The 20,036-nt window shown below is 46.5% G+C and overlaps 1 protein-coding gene across 1 annotated transcript in view; it reads right to left on the bottom strand.

Moving 5' to 3' along the window:
• Positions 1-1,113: 1,113 nt before the first annotated feature.
• LOC131284293 (protein winged eye) overlaps positions 1,114-20,036 on the bottom strand; it is a 62,941-nt gene continuing 44,018 nt past the window's right edge. Inside the window, exons 7-14 of the mRNA XM_058313146.1 lie at positions 8,752-8,865; positions 7,930-8,144; positions 4,277-7,858; positions 3,987-4,209; positions 2,024-2,817; positions 1,769-1,954; positions 1,526-1,687; positions 1,114-1,439 (exon numbers count right to left, since the gene is read on the bottom strand). Coding sequence (XP_058169129.1) covers positions 1,125-1,439; positions 1,526-1,687; positions 1,769-1,954; positions 2,024-2,817; positions 3,987-4,209; positions 4,277-7,858; positions 7,930-8,144; positions 8,752-8,865 — 5,591 coding nt within the window. The 3' untranslated portion in view covers positions 1,114-1,124. The remainder of the gene's footprint in view (positions 1,440-1,525; positions 1,688-1,768; positions 1,955-2,023; positions 2,818-3,986; positions 4,210-4,276; positions 7,859-7,929; positions 8,145-8,751; positions 8,866-20,036) is intronic.

Raw genomic sequence — 20,036 nt, 5'->3', positions numbered from 1 at the left:
GTATTCTTTTTGTTTTCGTTTAATTTTGTCTCGACCAGTAAAGTGTTCTCGTAGTTTTGCTTTGTTTTAGATAATTTTAGATTATTCCTTTTTTGTTGATTGCAAATTTGTGTATAGCAGAGGTATTTATCATTTCTCCCAAAAAAGCTCTTCGTCCAAAAACTTTGCCTTAATTGCTGTTTTTCTTTTGTTTTGCTTCGTTCGGCCTAAACTATCATCTACATCCGGAAAACCACCAGCCAACCGACCACGTACAATAACTCCGGAAACACACACCTTAATTTCGTGGTAGGGGATACAATGTTCATCCGTCGTACCGGTTTCCACAAGATTGGCCATTGATGTGTCTGTATAAATATCAAATCGTGTAGAAAAATATAATGTTCCTCTCTTCCGCACATTTTTTTCTCGAATTCTTCTTTTTAGCTTCTGGGTGCACAATATTATCGTTCCCATTTACATTTTGGGGCGTTGTTTTTAGGAACCTTTTATAGTTTGCACGGTATTTCAAAGTTGGTTAAAACATGTCTGTCGAAGTAAGACTATTAGATTCAGTCGCGTACATTTTTCACTTCTCTCTGCTTCAAACTGCTGCGAATACTTTTAAGTCCTACGTGGGGGGGGGGTTATAAATATAGACACTAACTTGGGTTTGATTGATATAGCGGTCACAATTGGGTGTTGTTGTTCGATTTGTTTGTTAGCTCCCTATGCACCTATCGCCTACTAGATTTGTACAGTTCATCCTAACCGGACTGCTTGTCTTAAATCGAATGAAAGGAATCGTTTCCTTGCGGCCTCGGGGAATCTACAGCAGCTTATTTACACTTACCTACTACACACCTAGTGCCTTCAAATTGTATTCGAAGATCGTTGCCGTTGCCGTTTTACGTTAAGTTCCCTTACACAACCTACACTTACATCGCTACGGTTGACTTACTGCCCACTTTTCGAAAGTGTTCCTCTAGATTGATTTGTAGTTTTCGGATTCTCTTCTTCCACATTCATTGCGACATTCGCTCTTGTAGAGCCCCTATAAGATCATCTGTTGATAATAACGAACAGCAGGACAGCTTCTTGATAGCTTTTCCCTCAAACACGCACTGATTTGGTTTTTGTTACGCTTACGCGGACGCACCGTTCGGGCCTCCACCAACGACGCTATTGCTTCCTTTGGATCCCCCGACCACCGGCACCGACTTGATCCACTTCTCGTTCGGGGGAAGTATTTCAATTTCCGGCTGCATTTTGATTGTCATCACCGTCGGGTCGTAGTACCCGGCCAGATAGTACGTATCGTTGTTGTCGTAGATCGAACTGTACTGCTTCGGATCGGCCCCGAACTTGGCGGTGTACTCGCGCAGGGCCAACACCTCGCACTTGTGCGATATCGTCTGCACGTCGTTTTCGTCCTCGTGGGGCGACTGGAACAGAGCACCCTGGAGGGGGGGGGAGAAAGAGGGAAAGAAAGCCTAGTTTTAGTAATGAAAGGCCACGATTTGCATTTGATGGTCTGCAAACCTACCGGATACTTCAGATTAGGGCAATCTTGCGTCTCCTCGGGATGGTAGAACCACTTCACCCGTACCACCATATTGTTCGTGGACGTTTCCCACATCGACTCGATGTGACCGATGTACGGCCGGTCGGGACGTCCCGTGGAGAGGAACACCGCAGAGTCACCAACCTAAAGGGAGAACAGAGCAAAAAATTAAAAATGAATCCATCTTCCAGCCCGAAAACCGGATCCGAGAAGCGCTCAACGCACCGAAATTGTTTCCTTGCCCCGCTGGATCGATTTGTAGAACTGCTTCTTGACGCGCCCGGCCGAACGGCGATAGCCCTTGCCACACCAGGCCCACAGCTGACGAGCCGGCAGGAAGGCGGCGATCTTACTTCCGTTTTGCTCGGCCGACGGCTTCCTCTCCCCAGGGGAGGACTTTTTCTGCGGTTGCTGTAAAGGGGTTGTAAACACTCCGTAAGTCAATGCTCCAGGATGCTTCTGCCAAGTTCTTACACTTACGTAGTACGATCCGGAGCTTTCCGTCACCGAGGAGCTCACTTCTTCCTCCGTGAGGGTGTCCTCTTTCTCCGCGGTAGGGTTGGCGGTATCGGAAGCGCTGATGATGGCCGGCTGGGGGCTGTAGTGTCCGGCGGTCTGCGATGCACTGTCCCCTTGGGAAATATCATCATCCATCGAGCCGGCGATCCCTGCACCGTCCGGTGACGAAGGTACCTCCGAGGGGCTGGCCGCTTCCCGGTGATGCTTTTTATGCTTTCGCCGCTTCTTGTGCTTCCGGTGCTTGCAGAACTCGTCGTAGCACTTCGACTTGGACTTCTTGTGCTTGTGCGACGACGAAGATCCACCACCAACACCACCACTACCAACGGAGGGCCCACTCGCGACGACGGTGGCTAGTTCGGCATTGTTCGCTGCCAACCGGCGCAGCTTATCCTTGCGGATTTTCTTCAACCGACGCCGTTCCTCGCGATACGCTTCATCGTGCAGGCGCTTTTCCGCACGCTCCGTCGCCAGGGCGAAGCTATTGATGGTCGAGCCGCCGGCCAGCGGGGAAATCATCGGTGTTACGGTCGCCGTCAAGGGCGTTGTGATGGCCGTTGCCGTTGCCGCCATCGACGGTGAGGTGCCGGTGCTACCAGCGGAATGGGAACTGCCGGTGGTGGAGTGACTAGCCGCCGATGCGGCGTGCGTTCCCATCGATGCCGGACCGAGCGTTCCGATCTGGGCGCACGGATCGGAATGGCTTGACTGGCGCTTACGCTTGCCTAGCGATAGAAGAGGATTGGGATCGTATTCTGGAGTGTTCAATTGTTGTTTGACGGTTGTTTTTTGGTGGCGAAACAGTCACAGGAGTCAGGTCCAAGTAGGTTGGGATGTTGTCGTCACGCACATACAAAATCACACGTGGTCGCATCCAAAGTGCAACAGGATAGTGGGATACGAGTAGTAGTAGTTGTTGGTTGTGGTAGTAGTAGTAATAGTTGTAGTAGTAGTAGTAGTAGGCGTTGTCATGGTTGCAGTTTTAGGCATTGTCGTTGATTAGGTTTTGAGTATTGGATTTTTTGGCGAAGGAGTTTGACACGCAGTGGGTGGCAGGTTGGTTGGTTGGTTTTGTTGTTTGGTTGGTTGGTTGGTTGGTTTTGTTGGTTGGTTGGTAGTTGGATGTTGGTAACGCAAAAACCGAGAAAAAGAAAAAAAGAAGAAAAGAAAAAACAAACGTAAACAAAACGAACACATCGTTCCGGCGAAATCAACAATCCGTACCGCGTACACGGTCTATCAGAGGGTAAGGATATAACGTGATAAAGAGAAAAAGAGAAGAAGAAGAGAGAGAGATACATAGTGTAATGAAGAGAACTGAGAGACAGGACTAGTGCCACACACATACAAACATACGCATACGGTTTGGGGTTTTGAAGGACACAAACTAATAGACTTTCACACATTCAATTCAGAAGAAAACAGATATGGTCCTTAGGGGCTGTTGGTAACAGTTGGACAAGTACACGGCAGTCATAAATGCGGCAAGGATTTCACATAGTGGACCTTAACTAGGTTATTGAGTCAAATTGAGTTCCGGAAAATGCAATGAAAGTACTAACATGTATAAGTAATTTTCTCAATTTTAAAATCAAATAATTCATTCGGAAAATGGATAAAATATTAAAGTAGTATCGTTTACCTAGTAGTACATTTAGTAAACATTTAAGGTTAGGTTCCAGGGTCGGAACCGGGTGAGTTTGGTGAAACTGACCGGACTAACTTAATGGACAAAAATCTAATACAGGACACATTCTGAAAGGTTGACACACACGCACACACATACTGGAGAAAGTTAGGTGGACTGTTGAGCGGTACGGAACTCCAATAAAAAGGGAAATACGGGCAGACTGTAGCGTGATTGGTCGGAGGTGGAATAAAGTGTAGCAAAACGGGGAGTGCATCCAGAGTGTGCCGTACTTACCGACTATCGGATAATCGCTCATCAGAAAGCGGATGTCCTCGAGGGCGATCTTGCCGTTGTCTCCGTCATCGAACTCGACGTTGACGAAGCGCTTCTCCGGATCGGGAGAGGCAGGTTCGGCCGCCACACCAGGATAGAGGCAGCGGTACTGCTGGCTCCAGTAGGCGCAAAGCCGCGTGCCGGGGATTATTTCATCTACCGTTTTTGGTGCCACTTCCAAGATCTATGGACGGAAAGCAAGGGATTAGTATGTTTGAGTTTTGCTGACCACTCTCCGTAGCATTCCTTACCGCATCCCGAAGAACTTCCTCGCGCGACATTATGTGAGGCCGGTTGCCACGTTCACCGTCCAGCGTGACGGCGTAAATGTCCGGCGGTTGCACGGCGCTTAGACATCCGGCGTAAAACAAGCCGCCCATCGCGGTGAGGACACGCGTTTTGTCCTTGCCAAGGTGCTCGCTGGTCAGCAGGCACCGTTGGTCGATCCGTTTCTTCTCCGAGCTGCGCCGCTTCCGGTCCTTGCTGCGCGATTTCTTCCGCTTCATCGGCGGCACGCTTCCGTGGGCAATCGGAGGCGTTCCACACGCCGGCAGATGGTGTGGCTTCATCAACGGCGTTACGACGGCCGCTTTGACCGGGGATACTTTCATGCCGACGAGCGTACCGACCTGCGGTCCCCCGGCGACGCCCGTCTTCACCTTGTCGAAGATGGACGGCTTGCCGCCGAAGATCGAGAAGCCCGCCTCGGAGGGCTTACTGTTTTCGTCCTCGAACGCGAACACCCCACCGCCGGCGGGCGATTTCATTTTCATCTGCGCCTTCAGCGAACTGTCCGAGAGGTTGCTCGTGTCGTCGCTGGTGGCGCTCTCGAACTTGGACGAATGAATCGGGGACTTTTTGAACTTGGACTCGCTGATGTGATGCGGATGCTGCTGCTGCGACGGGTGCTGCTTGGCCAGTCCCAGCGTCACCGGGCCTGCCTGCTGCTGATGCAGCACGTGGCTCCAGTGGTTGTGGTGCTGCTTTTCCGGCTGCTTCTGGTGTGCCGTGTCTTTCACGTTGCTGTCCGCGACGCGCGTGTTCTTCGACGCCAGAATGTAGCCGACCAGACTCTTCGGCTTCTTCGCCACTATCGTCTCGGTGAGCGTCAGTTCGTCGTGCTTCTTCGGGATACCACCCTTGCGCTTCGAGTAGGAAAGCCGCTCCATCGAGCAGGCATCGTCGTCCTCCCGCTTGCCGCTCGAATCGGTGTCCGAGCTTAGCTTCGGCAGCTCCACGAACGTGGTCGAGTTCGAGGAGGACGAAAAGTTGGGCGATAGGGCGGGGATCGTGCTGAACTTTTGCCCTCCACCCAGTGCCGTTGCTCCACCGATTCCCTGGCCAAGCATACCGGCTCCGCCGGCAACACCACCGAACGAGCTGAGTAGACCTCCGCCGGTACCGGTTCCCCCGCCACCGCCCAACATCCCACCGGCGGCCGCAACCGCTCCGAAGCTTCCGAAGTAGGTCTTACCCATCTCCGGCATGCGCACCATGCTGCTGTTGGCCATCGGTTTCACCTTCGCGACCGCCGCCGTACTCATCTGCTCCAGCTCGCGCTTTTTCTCCTCGCACTGGCGCGTGATCCGCTCCAGGCGCTCCTTCATGTCCGACTCGATCTTGCTGAACAGCTCGTTCGCCGTCGGCCACTGGGTGCGGCAGCACCGGTGATCCTTCTCGTCCGCATCCTTGCAGTTGCACTTCTTCAGCTTCGCCTTCACCCGCGACAGGCTCTCCTTGAGCTCGGCGTCCAGCTCACCACCGTCCGCACCGTCGGTCGTGGTGCCACTACCATCCGCACCGTGCTTCCGTCGCTTCTCCGCCCGCCGTTGCTCCTTATCGTGCTTCGATTTCTTGCCCGACTTCTTGCCCGAGGTCGAGTCTTTGGAATGTTTGTGGTGTTTGCGTTTGCGCGAAACGACCAACTCCGCCGTCCCGTTGGCACCGGTCACCGTCATCACCGTCGTCTGTGGCGAACCCGCCGGCGACGAGGAACCGCCGCTCAGCTCGTGCGGGCTTGTAATGCTCTTCTCCAGCGCCTCATTGGGCGAGGATGGTGCAGAGGACCCGCTGCTTGGGCTACTGGTTGACGTGTTGCTGCTGCTACTACTAATACTACTACTACTACTACCGCTTGTACTGCTTCCCGAGCTCCCGGATGATGCCGTTGGGGAGTCCTTCTTGAACATTCCCTCCTCTTGGAAGCGCTGCTCGGCCAGAGCGCAGAGTAGATTTAATCCTCCCATCGGTTCGTCGGTCCGCAGGAATGCCTCCGGGACGGACGGTGGTAGGGCGGGTGTTAGTGGCACAGGTGTAGGTAGCGGAAGCTCGCTACAAACCACGGCCGGTGGGCCGGCGGCCGGTAGCAATGGCACAAGGTTGGCTGGCGACGGATCGAGCGGCAGCTGGGGCGAGATCGGTTCCTTCTTGATCAGGGAAGACTTCTTCTGGAACACCTCGATGCTGTGCGAAAGCAGCTCCAGTCCGCTGAGATCTACCGGGTGCTCCTGTTGCGAGGGACCCCCGTTGGAAGTTGCGGGAAGTTGTGGGGCTGACTGTTGCTCCTTGTCGTTTCGCACCGTCGCCGCTGTCGGTACGGTACTCGTCGACTCCACACCGTTCGTCGATGGCGCGCTCGGCTGGGTGGGTGAGTGGAGCTCCAACTTAGGCAGCCGTCGTTGCATCGCCACCGGTCCACAATTACCAATGGGCGAGACCATCGGGAGGGAGAGATTCTCCGGCTCAACCTGTACCGGTCCCTGCGGCTGGTTTGACACAGGACTTTTCCCGGTCGACTCGAGCTCCATGTCGACCTGATCACAGTTGGAAGCGCTGGTAGCGTTGAGCGCTGCGGACGACGCGGACATGTCCGGCTCGATGGCGGAATCGCCACTGCTGTTCATAAGCGTACTATGGCACAGAGGTTGCTCGCTGGCGAGCGCATGGAACGCCGCCGTGAGGGTCGTTTCCGTCGACATTGGCAGAGCGTCAGGGACCGTCCCCTCGGAGTCGGTACCGCACGGCGGTTGCGTGCTCTCGTCCTCACTCATCACTGGCGTGTCGGTTTGGATGTTGGCATCCTGTACCTCGGGCGGCTCGAGAACTTCCCCGTCGGCCGTGTCCCCTTCCGCGCCGTCGTGTGCCTCGACCTGACTGTGCACGTTGTTGGTGGTTGTGTCGGGTGGAGGCGTTAGGCAAGTCGCTGCCGGCAGCTCCGACGATGAATGTTGTTGTTGCGGCGTCGGGTTACTCGGATGTGCAAGTTGTCCCAAACCGATCAGGGCCGGTGTCATGGGCGGTGGAAGTGCCGATGGGGGTGGGGTGGGATTCGCAACGGTTGATCCAAGCACGCCATTTGCCGACGAACTGTCCAACAGTGGGTGACCGCTGGGGTGGGACTTTCCGGGATGATGCGGGGTGATATGGATCAGATTGCCAGGTTGGAACAACAGCTGGGACGTTAGGTCTGCCGTCGTGGAGAGTGCCAGATGGGGATGGTGTCCCGGACCTCCGGCGTTTGTCGTCGAGCCCGACGTGGTCTTGTCCAGCTCACTCAGTGTCCCGAAAAGACTCGACGTCAGATGGCTCGGGCTGTTCGAAGCACCCAGCGTTGAGGTGGCGTTCGTCGAGCAGTCTTCAATCTTGATAAATGCATGCGAGGCGGGTATCGGCATGGGGATGGTCGGTTGACCACAGGACCCCGACGTGGTGGAGGAACTCGAACCGGTCGTGCTTTGGGATTGCTTTCCGCCGCTGACCGACGATCGTTTACCGCTCGAATCCGACGACGTTAGCGCAAGATAGCGTGTACTGTGGTGAGTTTGTGTGTGTTGCTGTTGGTGGAAACGAAAAAAAAAAATACATTCAAAGACCATCCAAAAGGATATGCGCCATCCGGTCTTACCTGGTGCAGCGTTGTACTGGAGAGATAGTCCGAGTTGAGCACCTGCAGTGGAGCCAGTGGAGGCGGCTGCAGTTGCTGCTGCGGAAGCTGGGGCAGGAGGAGGTGGGGCGGCTGCATGGCCGCCGCCGATTGCGGGTACGAGGGCCACACCAGCGCTTGTTGGAATGGTTCTATGCAAGAAATATAGATTTTATCTAGCAGATTTGGCGGATTGGCTTTGGTGTGTTTGATTGTTTGACGAGTGATTTGATTTGTGTGTGTGTATGTATTTGTTGCATCGGCATAGATTCGATATTTATTTGCGGTTGATGAATTTTGTTTGATTTTTATTTGATTCGAGAAACGGTTATCCAGACCGAACAGTTGGTTCATAATAGGGCGAACGTAATCGAAAGAGGAAGAAAAATCAAAGAAAAGAAAGAAAGAAAAAAGAGAAAAAATACATACTGTTTAGTAAAAGCGGTACCAAAGCGGAAATAAACAATATTCTCTTTAACATCAGCACATTAAATAGTAAACCAATTATTATTCAAATAAAATCTTTTTTTGTTGTTGTTAGATTCCCAATCACCGAATGTAACTAAAACAAGATGGGGCAAACACGAACGTTGACCAAATTTCCGTCGAAATCATTTTAATTTTTCACGGATCGAGTCGGAAAAATGTTTCTCAAATATTTCTACCACTACTACTACTACTAAGCACCTAATATCAAGCGATCCTGTTGTTCATATTCGTCAAGTTTCCCACTCCATTTGACATGATTTGCGGTGGTGTATGCAAGAGTTTCGTGTAACTAAGCTGCGTTGGCTCACTACTTACCGATGGTGGTCGCGGCCGGGAGGAACAAAATCTGGCCACTCGGGTCCCGCACCAGCTGGAAGCCGACGGGCGGCAAGGGTGGCATCGGAAGCATCGATTCCATCGGCAGGGGCGCTGAAAAAGATTGAGTAATCGTTACGTAAATTATTGGATTCAATAACACCATAAATATTCCTCCATCGACAGAGCGCTTTTCCGTGTGGCAGGTTTTAAAATAATCTTCCTCGAAAAAAAAAACGAAAAACCCGGGATCGAACGGTAGAAGACCATCGTTACGGTGATAACTGACAATAAAAAAGAGTGTCATAAATTCTTCTGCCCAGCAGCAGGGGGTGTTCGAAGGCCGATAATGCGCCCATCTGAGACGAGGTGCAATAAAGGACGTTCGGGGTTTTATGGATGGTCAAGGCACTTGTTATGTCAGAGAGATATTTCGGGCTTTGGGAAAAGAATGTACGTGGCATTCGGTAGGAGAAAACAGAAAGTTCAAAAGCGATAACTTCTAAATAACTCCAAATTATAAAATCTTTTCGTTACGACCAACCATTTAAAAAAAAGGTGTAATTTACACTTTTAAAAAAATTAAAATGTAATTGAAATCTAAGTAAATATGACATAATAATGCCTTCAATCGAAAACGTTACATTCGGAAAAAATAACTTCAGGATTAATTCAACTGACTCACGATTCCTCTTCGTCCATCGTAAGCTCCGCCCATTTCAGCCGTTGAACGGCAAAAAATGGCGTTGTGAGGAAAAGAGACGACTAGATGTCACGACGATGGAAGTTGCAACTTTTTACTATTTTCCAAGGTGCATAAAGTTAAAAAGGTTGTGAAGCACACAATATTGACGTTTACCGAATGAAATGCCTTGTTTTTGACAGTTTCCTATGGAGTTAGAATAAACCACGATGTGTTGTACGTGTGCTAGATGATGTACATAACAAATAAGCTCTTCATAGCTGTTTCGAATGCTTGCAATGGGCACTTTGGATAGGCGAGAACAGGTTCGTCGCGTACTGATTCCCAAAATTTCCACCACAAAATTCTTTCATTACATGTGGAAGCCGCTAAGAATGGTTTTTTGTCACAAGAACGGATTAGGCCAGGCACCATACACACTTGTTAAGCCAACGGTCGACGGAAGAGATTAATTTTCTTTGCATGCAAATGGGAAGCTTAGCAAAGCTGCATAAAATCAACCTGACAGAGTTGCGTGAAAACGAGCACCCTCTCGCTGTAGATTTTATGCAAAATTAACTTCCGCCCAACACGGCCCTGCCGAAACGCAACATGATTAGGGAGGGGTGGCCCCCAATAATTATATCCTCCCATTTACACGCACGTGCATGCCTACCTACGCGCAGACAGTCTTTCCTGTTGTCGGTGAAAACTTGGGGGTCGCTTAACCGCAGCAACCAATTTTTAATTAGCGCCAACGACCACCGGCGGCCACCTGACAGAGCCGCGACTTTTCCCTCCCGCTTTTCACTTCACTTCCTCCTCGCGGCTCCGTCCCAACGTCCCAATGTGTTAATGAGTCTTCTGCGAACGTTCTTTGAGCAAGCGGGGTGTGTGAGCAAGCGTGCCGTGGCCACTTGTTTACGCCGCGTCGAAAAATGCATTCCCAACAACTGCATCCATGTTGCACCGACTCTAATGGGTACCCCATTTTCCTAGGGCTCCCCATCTGCGTCCCCAGGCTTGCCTTCATCAGCCGGTCGGATCAATAGACCATCGGGCAATATATTGCCAGGGAAAAAGGAGAGCAAAGAGAGAGACAGAAAGAGAGAGGTTGTGCAAATTCGATCGCGCGAAGGTAGTACTTTTCAGCGCGAAAATTAGCATATTCATTATCCATCGTGTTGCAGGTTGCACTACGAGCTATATGAAGAGGGGGATGACTCCGGTACTGATGATGATGATGATGAATACTTTGACTCTCCGGTATATGCATGTGCGTGCGTGCATAATGAATGGATTCAGTTGTTGTTTTTTCCAATGTAATCGAAAGGATAACCAACAAGCAGGAAAAATTAACCAAAACACCTCTCTCTCTTTCTCACTCTGCCTGTTTCTATTGGTTATCGAAAAAACCCCTCAATCCTTTCCCTGCACTCCTCCCGCATTTTTGTTGGCAGTTAGGTTGTTTTTTTTTTAACTATTTTTGTTATATTCACTGGCTGATGAGCCTCTTTGTTACTGCAAGGCATCAGTTCTACACTGCTTGTGCGTGCGTCCTCCTATTTTTCCCTCCCTTCCCCTCCAATTTTCCATTTTTCGTGCACAGTATTTAAAGGCCCTTAAATGCAACGGGGAGCATCATGGTGTGATTAATTTTTGTTAAAGGGAATTTTTAATTACAATTAGAGTTGTGTATTTCAGATTCAGATTCATGAATCTGAATGAATCTTTCAACAAAATTAATGAATCTGAATCGCTGAACGAAAGATTCATGAATCTTTGGGGATTCATGAAGATTCATGAATCTCTCGGGATTCATGAATCTTTCGGGATTCATGAATCTCTCGGGATTCATGAATCTCTCAGGATTCATGAATCTCTCAGGATTCATGAATCTCTCAGGATTCATGAATCTCTCAGGATTCATGAATCTCTCAGGATTCATGAATCTCTCGGGATTCATGAATCTCTCGGGATTCATGAATCTCTCGGTATTAATGAATCTTCATTGACTAATGAATCTTCATTGATTAATGAATCCTTAGGGATAGGAATCTTTAGGGAACAGCAAAGCGCGATAGAGGTAGGGGAGTTTTGGGAAATATATATTACATTTGAGCACAAATTCGGCCCAAAAAGTTTGTTGAATTTTGACACATTTGTTTAGTTACGTATTTCATTCAACCTTGGTTAGTTTGGCGCAAAAGAAATTCACTGAGAAAACAAACTAAAACAGACAACGACGATGTTTTGCCCCACCGTAGGAGGTATATATTTTCCCATCATCTCCTATTTTAATGAAGTACACCCGGTTGACAAAAATTCAAATTTTTTGCAGCTGTCATGTAGTAACAGCAAGTTTTTCCATGGCAGATTGCTGGGACTCTTGCTGGAACTACATGATAGCAGTAAAAAATTAAATTTTTGTCAACCGGCCAGTTTGTTTTCGTTTCGGCACCGGAAAAACGTTGGTAAGAATATCAATTAAAACGGAGTTTTATAACTGAACTACATTTCAGAAGAGTAGAAATAAGTAGTAAAACAAAAACTCCGATGTTTCGTGGAGAATATTGCTCGTTTTGTTCGCGTTTGTGTTTCGGTTTGTCTACATTTTGTCCAGTTGTCGGTTTGTTTACGTTTTGAATTGACATTTGACAAGAGCTAAAGCGACGTCGCGTTTTTCGCGAGCTAATTTACCAAACTTAACCGGGCCGCTACACGAACCGAAAACTCCAACCGAGAACTCAAAAACCGTATAAGTTTACGTCAAAATCTTCTCGGTTCGTGTAGCCGCGTTTTGTGGTACCAATTCTGTGAGCCACGCTACACGAGCCGCAAACTCAAAACTTTGCGGCGCAACGAGGTTTTTGTTTTTGATTTTTCAGTTAACTCAAAAATCTTCCTTCAAAGCAAACAAGATCTTATTTCAATTCACACAAAAAGTAAAAGATGGATAATCTGTTGAAGTGTGGCTAACTACCCTATCGCGGGTCATCGAGTTGAGTACCCAAAACTTGCAACAACGCAACAGGCGTATTGTGCGGAGGCAAGAAGATGGCAACCGTTTGCTGGACAATACTGTAGCAGAGCAAGCAAATGAAACTATAATTAACTTTCTTCGCATGAAGAAGGAAGATTTTGATGTTCTCAAGTTACATAAAAAGTGGTAGAATAAAATATTTTAATCTTTATCATTAAACTTTTTGAAACTTTTAGATTTTGGAATCAGTTGGTGGGCCGGACTTTGCGAACCCCTGATCTATAGTGAATTTATAATTGATATTCTAGCTATAAAATAACAAAATATTAACTAACCGTAACTACAAAAGAAACACCTAAATTTATCACCATATGTTCGTTTATTTTGTTTTTGAGATTTGTTATGTTTACATTTATTTCTTTTTCGTCTTCTTCTTCTGACGCATTTGAGTTTTCGGTTAGCTGCCAAAAACTTCTCGGGTGCAGTTTTCAGCTCACGGAGCTGAAAAGTTTTTGACGTAAACTTCTCGGTTGTTCCCCTCTTCTCGCCGAGAAGTTTTTGAGTTTTCGGGTCGTGTAGCGGGGCTCTAAAATTTCGAATCTTCCCGACGTCTAGATAAAAAGTTATTTGGTCTGAGTACAGGAAAACGGAATCTCCCATACAAAATGTATGGACTACCCGGGTAGTCCGGTTGAACGTTTGAGGGGTATCAACCGAAAAACTCGAATAAAAATTATTTAAATTCCTTGGAAATTTTTTTTTATTTAGTAAAACGATAGAAAGTGAGTTTTTCTAGGCATTCTAAAAGTTTCATGCCGATACGCCAATCCAATCCAGAGTTATTTAAAAACATAAATCCAAAAACTACCCAGGTAGGCGGTTGAACGGGTAACGGTTAACATGTCTATAAATAATATGTATAATTAATAGTAAAGATATATTATCAAATATATATATTATTATATATAACGTCTGGAGTATGCGTTTCGAGTATGCGTTCTTGCTAAGCGAACCGATCATGCGTTCCAAGTGCATTCTTCGGTAATCGTAACTACATGAAAGCTGCAAAAAATTTGAATTTTTGTCAACCGCAACCACTACATTAAAATAGGAGATGATGGGAAAATATATACAGTCTGACAAGAAAGTATCCGTACAGTCACCAATTTCAACTTCAAGCCTAGTTATCTCAGCGACTACGTGACCTAGGACAATCATTTAAACGACATATCGTAGATAAACTTCTATTCTATCCAATGAGGTCTTAACATTTCGAAAAAGTTACTTGTAGGTCACTTTGTTCTATAGAAACCCAAAAAAAGGCTCAAAATCGATGACAAAAAAGTATTCATACACCCGACTTTCTTGACCAAAAACACCGGTTTGGTGAGGTTCTAGTAGTCAAAATATCAGCCTAGTCATTATTTAGAGTTATCAAGTGTCTAAAAGTATGGCGGCAACAATTTTATATCTATTATTTTTATATTTTAACGTGAAATGGCCGGTGAAACTAGGCAAACAGCTGCAACCGATAGAGAACTATCTTTTTCTTGTGATGTAAAGGGAACCTAACTTGGCAAGTTTATGAACCCTGTGAAAAATCTCATGCTAAGTCTCAGGAACTTATAATTCGTCGAATTAACCAGGATGCAACTAGACTAAACCCTGCAAACAGACACCTTTCGTGGTTACTCAATCGCTATGGGAGGGTGATTGCTCGAAAAGCTATTAAGTTCTTCATACTTCGAGTCCTCAAACATGACGAACGAAGTGTCTAGTGCATCAATCATATGATTTGGATTTCAACTCTTAAGAAGGTTTTTTGTAAATAACAATTACATTGCATTATTGTAAGTTGCAAACTTTTCATTTCCTAGGAAAGAATAAGAAAGACTGGGGATTTGCAAATCGCTGTATTTTGATGCCATTGGCGTGTCAATGTTTTATACACTATATACAGACAAAATTAAGCAATTTTGGCCAAAAAACGAGTAACAATAGACACCAGACGTCGAACTCAACCATCATTACGAGCAACGTTGTTCCAACTATAAAACACAGTAGTTGAGAGTTTGTGTTATGGTGTTCCATTAAGACCATTAATCGAACTGGAAATATTGAATTAAATATGAATCATCTGTGGGACATAGTATACTTCGCCCATTTTGTCACTTGGACAAGCCAGGGCTAGGTTAAACTTTAAATGTTCAATAATATGCTCTCTGAGTAAAATAACGATCCCAAGAATAGACCATGTATTGTCCAAGAAATACCACTTTATGAGACCGTACAAGTGTTGACGATACTCCCAAAGTCTACGGACTCGATCTCTGTACAACATTTGTCGAAAGACCCCTTTAGAAACATTATAGAAATCGGGTCAAATTTCCAGCATCTTTCGAAAAAAAAAATGATGCCTTGGCACTTGCTGGCCATTATTGAGGCAAGTGGCATTGATTGTAACATATTGGCACATCAGGTACCGATGGCACATCATCAATACTCATCATGTACGGATACTTTTTTGTCATCGATTTTGAGCCTTTTTTATGGTTTCTATAAAACAAAGTCACCTACAAGTAACTTTTTCGAAATGTTAAGACATTATTGGATATAGTAGAAGTTTATCTACGATATGTCGTTTAAATGGTTGTCCTAGGTCACGTAGTCGCTGAGATAACTAGGCTTGAAGTTAAAATTCATGACTGTACGGATACTTTCTTGTCAGACTGTACCTCCTACGGTGGGGCAAAGCATCGTCGTTGTCTGTTTTAGTTTGTTCCCTAAAGATTCCTATCCCTAAGGATTCATTAATCAACGAAGATTCATGAATCTCTCAATGAAGATTCATGAAGATTCATGAATCTGAAGATTCATGAATCCCGAAAGATTCATGAATCCCAAGAGATTCATGAATCCCAAGAGATTCATGAATCCCGAGAGATTCATGAATCCCGAGAGATTCATGAATCCCGAGAGATTCATGAATCCCAAGAGATTCATGAATCCCGAGAGATTCATGAATCCCAAGAGATTCATGAGTCCCGAGAGATTCATGAATCCCGAGAGATTCATGAATGATTCTGAATGAATCTTCCGTAAAAGATTCATGTGAATGAATCTCGTCGAAAGATTCATATGACCCAACACTAATTACAATCTTTGGTTTTCCACTAAAGAAACTAAAACTAATCACATTCACCGGCTTCACACAGCCACTAATAAGCATGTTCGTTGTGAATGTGTGCCATGCAGTGTGCGTAAAGAGGATTTGCTTTTTTTTTCTTCCTCGCCTTCGGCGGCTACGATGTTCACACACTCCGCCGTTAGGCCATAAATCTACTCGCGCTCGCGCCTCCATCAAAAAGAGTGGAGGGCGGCACGGCTGGGAGAAGGGCAGCAAAACGAACGAATGGCAAAAAATGCAGCTTAACACAGACACACACGCACGCACCTGCATTCGCTGAGGTTGTTTTCTGTTGCTTTTAGTGCATTTTTCTTTTTTTTTTTGCACGTCTTCTTGTTATTGCACAATCTACCTCTTCACTGTGTGTAGCATTTGTGTTGGTGTGTGTGTGTTCGTATGAATTATTTATAGTAAAAATATTCATATTTCATCGTGATGCAACGCATGTCGTGTGCAGCGGTAAAAACGCACACGTAAAGTCCTCACTTCCTGTGGGGCACCTTCTTCTTCCACCGGTTCCTGTTCCAACCAGAAGGTCGATGACGTACAGAAGCAAAACAACCAATCCGGTGGCAGGAAAAAACCCTGGCCACTGGCGGGAAATAAAATCATGTACAGCAAAGAGCGTCAGCAGCGTATATTGGCGCTGGTTTACGAATCAAATGGAGGGTTTTTATCGCTCGTCCGTACGCTCAGTCGTTGTAATCCAAATGTATATGTATGCACGGTCTGCAGGAAGGATATTCGCCATACAAATTGGGGAGTGGCTTGAACATACGAGAATCGTCGTCATAATTTGCGCGTGGAGATATTCCAAGGCATTTTGTAGCAATTGTACCACCTTAGTTTGTTTAAAAGTATTTTAGATTAAAAAAGAGATTTATTTGCATGTACTCCAATGCGCAAAGGACACTTTTCCTCCGTTCCGAAATCAACAAACACCAGTAGCAAAAAAAATTATCACACCTACTGCACATCGTTTCAGGGAATAATTCAATTTCTCGTTGAATGCACCCGATTGATTCACCATTTGTAGGTTCGTCCCGACACTTCAATCTTTAGCCTGTTCTTTCGTGGACCTTCATTAAACCAGCCTGACTTTTACGCACCAGTAACAAGTGTTTTTTTTAACCTGGACGGTTTGGGTCAGTTTGATATTCCGTCGTGCACTGCACGACTCAGCAAAAGGTGCACCTAAATTGCATTCATTCGGGCTAATAAGAAGCTATTGATGATATGCCCCCTTCACTTCTCACGCACGAAGCTTTGCAATAGTTTGCAATAAAAATCGGTTACACTTTTTTATTTTGCATGGTAGCGATAAAAAAGCAATAGAAACGCGTGCAATTAATGATAGTCTCATAGTTTTCACATCACGAGAAAAAACCCTCAGTACAGCGAGGAGGGAGATTCAAATCGAAGGCAAATGGCATCGGGGGAGGTAGCGAATGAACGTATTCATTAGAATTCAATTCATAAATTTAAAACCTTATCTCGGACCGAGCTTCCATCGGGTCGTGATACTGCGGGGCCGTACACGCACGCACGAAACCCACTCACTTAACCGGACAAATCCACAAATCGTGTAGCGAGCGCTTAAGCCCCCTACAGTATGTCCTTGTGGTGCTAGTTATCTTTGCGCGACTGTGAAATGTCTATTGCCGGCAATTCCGCACCACCGCCACCTCAGTACCCCCTCAGGGGGCCTTTAGCAGGGAATAATATTCCACTGCAATGCGACACCCGTGCGACTAAGAAAAACGAGATTTAATGGGATTTTTAATCGGAGCTTAGTGTGTGACCGTCCACCACCGATCTCGAGCGTTGCCGGGGAAAAAAGAACAAACTCCTCGTGCCTTCGTGAGCGGCAGGTTTGCACTAGCAAGCCCTCGCAGGAGAGTCGAAAAGAGTACGGGCCCTTGAGGAACCGTGTCCACCAATTCGACGCCCTCGAGCGGCTTGGGATAAAGTTTTCTGCATGGAGAATGAGCGGGCTGCGGGGGATTTGCTTTACAGAGAAGTATGAATATTTCATTGGATAAATGTCTAATTTATGCTAACTTCTTTTCGCTTTTTTTTTCAAAGGACCCCAACCCAACGTACGATCGGAACATTCTAAAACGACAAAAGGACGGAGACACATTAGTGGTAAACTAACTAGTTTGGAGGCAATGAAAGTGGAAATCCATTACACGAGATAGATGGAAGTGGATGAAAGAGTATTTATTAAGGAATAATTAAACCTTTCCGTACGCTCATAAAGTCCCTTCCTTTCGGTTGAAATGTTACGGGAGAGCAGTTGAAGACATACAAGTTGTGTTGGGATATGTTGGTTGGAGGAATTATGATTTTATTTGTTACGATGAGCGGTTCGTCAAGCTGGACACATTTATTACGATCGGTATTGATATGTTTTCGGTGGATTTATTTTTATTAACGTCATAATTTCTGAATGCATCTTGATTTTCAAACCCTTCCCCCCCCCGTAAACAATGAAAATCATTCGATATGCTATCCCCCGGAAAGTTTTCACCCACAAAAAAGCACCTCACCAAGTGGAATTATGAAATGCCAACCGGTTCTAAATGTATCCCCCCCGTTCGCACCCCCCCCCCCACCCCCCCCCCCCCTCTCAACTCGAAATCCCGGCGACCGGTAGGGTCATAAAAATTAGTGGGACTAGAAATAAAACACGCCACTTCAAAGGGCTTCCCTGCCAACGGGGTCGGCCGCTCCGGAAAAGGGCTTCGGTCGGAACTTTGTCGGGAAACTATCGTTTAACGACCGACGACTGCGAGAAGATCGAAATCGAAACCGACCGGTCTAGGCCGAAGGTTTCGCGCCGGGGACGGGATGAACGTGGGGGATGCGGGAATTATAATAACTTTTCCAGTCAATTGTGCAGCCGTATCAGATCGGGAAACCCTCTCGCAGCAGTGCTAGAAACGAAACAGTTGCCGTGTACCGGTCGTAGACTTTCGATGCGGTCTCCCATCCGTGGAACCGTGATCGGCCGGTTCGGAACGATCGCTTCACTGGAATTGTCTCAATTTTTCAGCCTCGCAAGATAGCAATCGAATTCGAGCGGGTACAAAATAAAGGAAAACCCATGGGCAGCAAAGCAAAGTGGAAGCCACTCGGCGGCAAATATGCCTTTACGCCGATAGACATGCTCCACACGGCAACGGTGAAGGTAAAATCCAATAAACGTCAATGACTCTGTAATGTCGCACCGACTCCGGTGCCTATTTGCGACCGCTTTTGTATCGAATCGAGCTGGGAAAATGAAGCTCGAGTCAAGTTTCTTTTTCCTCGCCCAAAATCGATGGCCGTCCGCGTTATCAGAAATGTCATCATTGCAAGCTTCTGGCAACATAGCCGTGGCTGTGAACGTTTCGCGTCCATCGTGGGGCAGATATTTTGAGAGCCAAAAATAAAAGACTACGAGCGATAAAAGTTAATGGACGTGCAGATTTTATAGATGCAAAAAACGCTGCTTTCGTTATTTGATCGTAGACTTTGGTTAGTTTTTCTTTTACTTAAAAGCACCGGGCTCAACACCACAAAAACCTTCCTATTTCATCCATCCCATAGAGCCAGGACACACCTTTTACAACATGTTTTACGCCGGAGAACATCGCGTGTGGAAAAAACAAGTTCACAAGGCCCTGTCTGTGTAGGAAAATTGATGGACGATGGTGATGGCGAAAAGTGCACCGAGGTCCATTCGTTGCAATTAAACGCACTCGCAGCACAACGAAGAGGAAGTCCTCTACCCTTAACCCTCCGTTCCTAGGCCGCTGCTAACTGCCTCCAATTACACTTAATTGGTTATTCTATGCCTTCGGTTCGGACGTTAGCCCGGCCGATTCCGGCAGAGCGTATCCTTCCGATTAGCAAAAGACAGCAACAATTGTTTGATGTTCTTTTGATGGGTCCTATGTCTAGCGGATGGATTTGTATCCTAGCACGAAAGGATAACATACACACACGGCTCGACACGTGCAATGGCGGACGAAAACTGAGTAGATGGGATGGAAATAACTGGCTTTAGACGGGATTGGAAGGAATAGAGGAGATGGAAGCGATGATGTAAAATCGTGCAACATCAGTTAACATTTGTCTTTTCTTTTTCTCAACCACCTCAACTTGTGATGTTTAGGTGAAAGAATAGCAGTTTTTTGGTGCGTCTTTGAATTGGTTTGAAATAACGTCCGTAAAGTTTGATCGGTTGTCGGTTATACCATTATACCAGACAAAATTGGTGCCGAGATTGCAAAATGTAAATAAAATGAGTTCTAGTCAAGGATAGCATCGTTTCTTGCATTTGATAGGGAATTTTGAAATTCATTATTTCGTTGAAAAAAAAACTGAACACGTTGTACCACACTGAATATTATTCAGAAACGTTACTTCATTTGCTTTGAAAGTTA

Source organism: Anopheles ziemanni, chromosome 3 (genome assembly GCF_943734765.1).
Source record: "Anopheles ziemanni chromosome 3, idAnoZiCoDA_A2_x.2, whole genome shotgun sequence".
Lineage (NCBI taxonomy): Eukaryota > Metazoa > Arthropoda > Insecta > Diptera > Culicidae > Anopheles > Anopheles ziemanni.
The sequence above is the reverse complement of the archived record's forward strand: the minus strand, read 5'-3'. Positions and strand labels throughout refer to the sequence as shown.